Genomic DNA, 6,081 nt, shown 5'->3' with positions numbered 1-6,081 from the left:
CATTAGCATGAGTAAAACGAAACGAGCTTCTGCTATTTAGATAATATTTTTGACTACTTATTGTTTTCTTTTTATAATGTTTTTTGTTTTCATTAGACTAAAAAAACATGAACTGCGAATACTTTGAAATATTCTTTAATTTATTATACATATAGTTTTATTAATTAAAAACTGTCATATTTATCATGCATAATTCATAAAATAAAATAATTTTTTCATAATAAATATTTCTGATATATCCGTTAAAACGTTTCATTATTTATTTTAAATATTTTTTAAAAAGTACAACTCTTAAAATAATGATCATATTTTAATGAATTAAGATTTAAAATTTCGTGCCTGAGAACTGCATGTAGATAGATTACTAATGATACTAGTTTTTATCAAAACTAATTGCCAGAAAGAATTAAAATTTTATCAGATAAAAAAATTAACGTTTACCTTGATCTCTTTGAAATTAATTTAATTTCCGAAAAGTTCATTAGTTTTCAATTAAATTTGTAACAGTATGAATGACTGAAGTTACTGCTTCGCTTACTACTTTGGTTTATTTGTTACATTATAAAATTGACTGTTTTTACTGATAGTTAAATAAATATGTTCCCAAGAAATTAATTTATAGAACTGCATAAAATTTTTTTCGTGATTTGTAAAATCATTTTGCGTATGAAATACTTAAAAATTATAGTTCAGGGAACTACTTCCGCAGCTTTTATAGTATAGCAGCTTTTATAGTATATTTTAATGGAAGAATGAGAATAAAAATTTTTAAAATGAGTAAAAGAAGAAATAAATACAAATTTCATAAATATTTTCGGAAACGTTTTTATTCTTTTTTGTATTTCTTATTATAAATAAATTGTTTACTTTATAATACATCATGCCTGAAACAAATTCTTTTAAATGTGCTGTCATTGGTGTATAATATAAAGAAGTATCGTTCGAAAGGAAGTTAAATATTGTTGAACTAAAAGTTCAACGAAAGAAAATTAAAAAAAGAAATGATTGGAACTTCGAAAAAAGGTATTGGCCAAGTAATATATCCCGTAATAATAACATAGAAATAGTAACAATTATCATATGAAAGCATAATTATTTTTAGTTTGCCGTAATTTCTTAGTTAACTCTGAAAGTATCTTTTCGTTCACACATACTAATGAAACAAAACATTTCTCTTTTAATTATCGTCTTGAAAATGGCTCGGGCACGTTTATCTTTTAGAAATTTTGTTATCTTCTCTTATGAAATAGAAAAAAATTAAGACATTCATCGACGAAATATCGTATTTAGTCCTTAAAAATTCATCATTCCCTCCTTGGAACGACGATTCCAGGTGCCGGAGACTGGCTGGAATGAAACCGGTTCCAATTCCAGCCAAGAAACTCTTTCCAATTAGTTTGTGGTGGGGAAAAATAATTCCCGTTGGAACGTAACGTCATTCCCAGATGGAATTTCATTCCATGGAGCTCATGGTAGGGTTCCAGGGTTTGTTTACCTAAAGCTATAAGGCTAATGAATAGAAAATTAAAAATTTCAATTCAAAATTCCTTGAGCGATAAATATACGAAAAAATAGAACAATTATAAAAAGAAAATACCAGAAAATTTTAAGCAGTAAAAAAACACAACTGTTGTTATTTTCCAAAAATCAAAAGCAAACAATGGACAATTGAAATAGGAAGGGAAAAAAATTAAATTTACAGGTCTGAAGAACCAGTAATTAAAAAAAATCAATAGTTGTATGTAAGTTCACTGGCCCATTCAAAAGTCTATTGACTTCTTTTTTTAAAAAAAGTTAAGTGGATTTAAATAAAAAAATTACCATAAAGAAAATATTTAACGTCACAATTATAATAAAATGCTATTTAGTGACAAAATTAGAAACTGTAAAAATAATTGTAACATGAAATTTAAAATAAAAATAGCTTACCATTTATTTACATCAATTGTCTAGGGAAGCATTGATAATTATTTTAAGGTGGTCTTTAACTATTAAACCACCTTTACTTTTGAGTCCTGATATAAATTAATGCATGCACACAATATAAAAAAGAAAAAATATTTTTTCTTCAACATTTATTGATTTAAATAAACAGATTTTTTTTTCTAAAAAAATCATTGATTTAAATTAAATAATATTTTTAAGAGAAAGAATATTGATTTAGAAAATTTATAAAGCATTGAAATGTGAGAATATTTAGTTTCTTTTTATAGATTTTTGTAAACCTATTATTGAGGTATAAGGCATCACATTTTACTTAATCATTTTAATAGTTTAATTAAAAAGATCTGAAATTAATTTTGAGATATTTGTTTATTTTAAGCTGTTTTTCATATGTGATTAATGATACATTTCCATTTTGAATAATTTTTTGCATTGTATTTATTATGCATTACTACATAACTATTTTTAATGCAGTTATGCATCACAATACTATTTCTAATTTAGTTTCAAATGTGCAGTTGTGACTTAACTTAATATTTCAATTATAATTATATTTATAAAATTCAACCAATTGTAAAATGTAAGAAGTATCATTAAAAAAAATCATAACTGTTTTCATTAAAGCAAAATTTTCTTTTTTAGTTAAAATCAAATATTTCAAAATTGAATTCTATTTAAGTACCTTGAGCTGGCATATCTTGAGATAAATTGACTGGAGGAATATTGCGAGCTGCAGAAATATTGCTTTCAAATTGACTAGCAGGTTCAGCAACCTGAAAATTTGTAACAATACTTAAAAAATGGTATAAATCTAAAATTACATAAACTATGCAGAACATTTTTCATTCCAAGATCTACATTAAAAAAACATAAAATAGGTGTAGTTTATATAATAACACTCAACTTTTAAAATTTACATGTAAAAAAAAACGTTATGACTGTTTGGATAAAGAATTGCTTTTTAATTTTAATGCTTTTCATACCACAATGTGTATAAATTTAGGGCTAAAACTAAGTCAAAGATTTAGAATTGAAAGCAAAAAAAAAAATAATAATAATAATAATTTATAAGTATATCTACATTAAAACTCTAGTGTCGATTAATTAATTCACTAAAGCACGGAAGAAATGTTGACAAAAAAAAAGAAATCTAATTGGCAATTTCATACTGAATTTATAAAACAATTCATAATTAATTTTAAAAAGATTCACAGTACTGGCAATAATTTATTAAAATGTAACAAATATTAGCAATCAAATACAAAGATCTTAAAATATTTACTTCCATAGATGAAGTTCTGCCATCAGTACTACCCATTCCATCTAAGGTTTCGGTATCACTAAGAACAATAACATCACTGCTTTTATCACTATTTTTATTATGAAGTTTTCTACGCTTTTCTTTCCTTTCTACCATTTCATCATCTCTATATGTTTCTAGGCATTTTATTATAGTTGGCTTTAGTCCTATTGAGTAAAAATATATGAATCAATTTAATGTAATAACAGATATTTTATTAGATTAAAACATACAATGCGCAAAATTCAAATTGATTTGTGATATCTAAACATTAAAAAGTTATTTTCTTTACCAAGTCTTTCTTCATCATGGTGAAAAGCAATTTTAAATAAAGTCATTAGAATAACAAAGTGTTTACTACTTTTTTACAGCTATCTATCATACAACAGACAAACCTGAAAATTACTGCAAATTAAACACTATTCATGAAGAAATTTTATATGAGTAAAAACCCATTTGGATTGACCATACCATATTAGATCAAAGAAGTACCCCCTGCAATTTCTGACAAATTGCGATAATCAATTAATACTATATAAATGCCTCCTTCCACTACACTTTTTCCTAAGGTATTTTTTCTCACAACTTTGTCACTTTAAAGTTGAAACGTTATTTCCCCAATGAAAAGTAAAGACAAAGTGAAAAGGAGAGACATGGTGAGAAGGGGAAGTAAAGACAGCTGGTGAATAGTGTTGTTTTTGTTTTTGGGAAAGCAAGATGGTTTGTTTCATTCCCGGTAGAGGACGTAAACAATGCAAACCAAGAAGCCAACATCTCAAAGAGTATTTGGACATTTTTGATTATGATTCCTATTTTTCTTTTGATGGTTCGATTCTATTTGTTTATAGTTCATTGATTACACATGTTGGGATCATGTAGACATTTTTTATGAAACAAAGATAACAATTACAATTATACTTCTAAAATAAATTTAATTAAATTATTTGGTATCATACATTGTTTATACTTACTATAAATACAATCATTAGTATTTTGACATATATAATATCAAATAAATTTATTTTGTTATTTTATGTAATTGGTATTTTACAAATAGGTACCATTTATCTGTCCTCTCACAAATATGCACATTTTCTGTCAGAATTTAGGAACCAGGGCTTTATTCAATATTTTATGATATATAGGTTATTCATCAGAAAGTTTGATAATTGTGTCCTTCACTTTTTTTTCTATTTATTTTTCTTTAAAACATTTAGTTCCTTTTTTAAATTCTTTCACTTTCACATTTATCATGCCATAAATATTATACAATTTAATTTAAATGTGCAAAATGTCACTTTGGTTCCCTGTGCCTAGTATTGTCTCATATTAAAAACAAATTTTATATATTGTCTCATATTAAAAACAAATTTTATATGTAAGCACAAAGTCTATTAAATATTTGTGCATATTTCTGTTGCTTAGTGTTACTAATAAAGCTAAAATAAAGTTACTAGAAATGTATATTGCTTTTTAAATTTTGACAATTCATTTGAGAATCTTTTGGTTTATTTGTCACAACTAATTACTATTAAAATTATTAAATTGGTTATTAAAGAATTACATACAGCAGACTAACCATTTAGGAGCAAAAAAAATGTGCTTTGAAGTAGGTAAAAAAGTGATGTAACGAATAGTGATTTTGCTGAATAATGAATTGACCAACCAAACAAACTGACCATATAGCAAACTATTTTTTTTTTAATCATTGAAAATTAATCAAAACTTAGCTATATTACTGGTATGGGATAAAAGGAAAAACCTATAACAGTTATCCATAAGAAATATTTAAGATAAATAAAAAAATAACTAACAGCGATAAAAAAAATTATTTTATAAAGTTAAATAAAAACAGAGAAATAGAAAGAATTCCTCTTAATTTTTAAAACTAGAACTGAATTCTAAAGATAACACATAATAATACAGAATGTTGGATAGATATTTAATGTTATTTATAAGAAGTTATATTTATGACATTTATTTCTGAATAATTTAAATCTTTATTAACATTGTGTAAGATTTTAAATTTTATATCGTCATTAATATATTCATAATATCCAAATATCTTTTTTCCCTTCATATTTAAATACTTTGTCTGTTCTTATTTTAACTATTTTATTATTCATTGAGCAATATATATGAAAGTATTTATTTTCCACACTTATAAATACAGGGTTCATGTTCTACTATAAAAATAAAATTCAAGTACTTTTCAAGGACTTTTTAAGACTTATTATAAAATTCTCAAGGACTTAAATTTTAGTTAAAGATAGACTAAAATTTAACATTTTAAACTAAAATGTTTTGACGATAAATGTTAGACGGTAATAGCAGTACTGAAAAATAAGACTTCCATTGCTCTCTCTTGATTTCGGAAAGTGATCTAAGTATAAAAAAAAAACAAGGGTGATTGGCATCAAGTCGAGAATAAAATTCATGATACGTAAAAACGTCAGGTTTGAATTTTGCATTAAGGCTTATTTTAAGCTAGGTATACAACCTCTGAATAAGCAAAGATTCGGGCAGAAGACGGGGTAGGGGGGAATGTTCTATATAATACTGTGATATCAATTAGATATTTAAAAACAACTCTGCCGGGAGACTTTTATTTAATATTTAAAGTGGCAGAAGCATTTAGACAGTGAAATTTAAATTGTTCTTAAATATAATTTTGAAATTTCGACCACTTTTCTATTTAAGAAAATTAATCAATTATTGGATGTTGCGGCTTGATTATCATTTTAAATTTATTACCAGTCAACCATTTTAAATTGAAACAGTTGCCAACTTTCACCTCAATACCTTCTGATAGATTCTTAGTAACAATTTTGGTCACT

General features: G+C 25.1%; 1 protein-coding gene across 1 annotated transcript in view; it reads right to left on the bottom strand.

Moving 5' to 3' along the window:
• The window catches only part of LOC107455455 (HECT, UBA and WWE domain containing E3 ubiquitin protein ligase 1), a gene marked incomplete in the record, with an annotated part of 276,027 nt that overhangs the window by 109,427 nt on the left and 160,519 nt on the right, over positions 1 to 6,081 (bottom strand). The window contains 2 exon segments of the mRNA XM_071187934.1: positions 2,627 to 2,717; positions 3,227 to 3,411. Coding sequence (XP_071044035.1) covers positions 2,627 to 2,717; positions 3,227 to 3,411 — 276 coding nt within the window.

This window comes from Parasteatoda tepidariorum, chromosome X1, assembly GCF_043381705.1.
Source record: "Parasteatoda tepidariorum isolate YZ-2023 chromosome X1, CAS_Ptep_4.0, whole genome shotgun sequence".
Classification (NCBI taxonomy): domain Eukaryota; kingdom Metazoa; phylum Arthropoda; class Arachnida; order Araneae; family Theridiidae; genus Parasteatoda; species Parasteatoda tepidariorum.
Note: the sequence above shows the minus strand (reverse complement) of the source record. Positions and strands in the feature narration are given on the sequence as shown.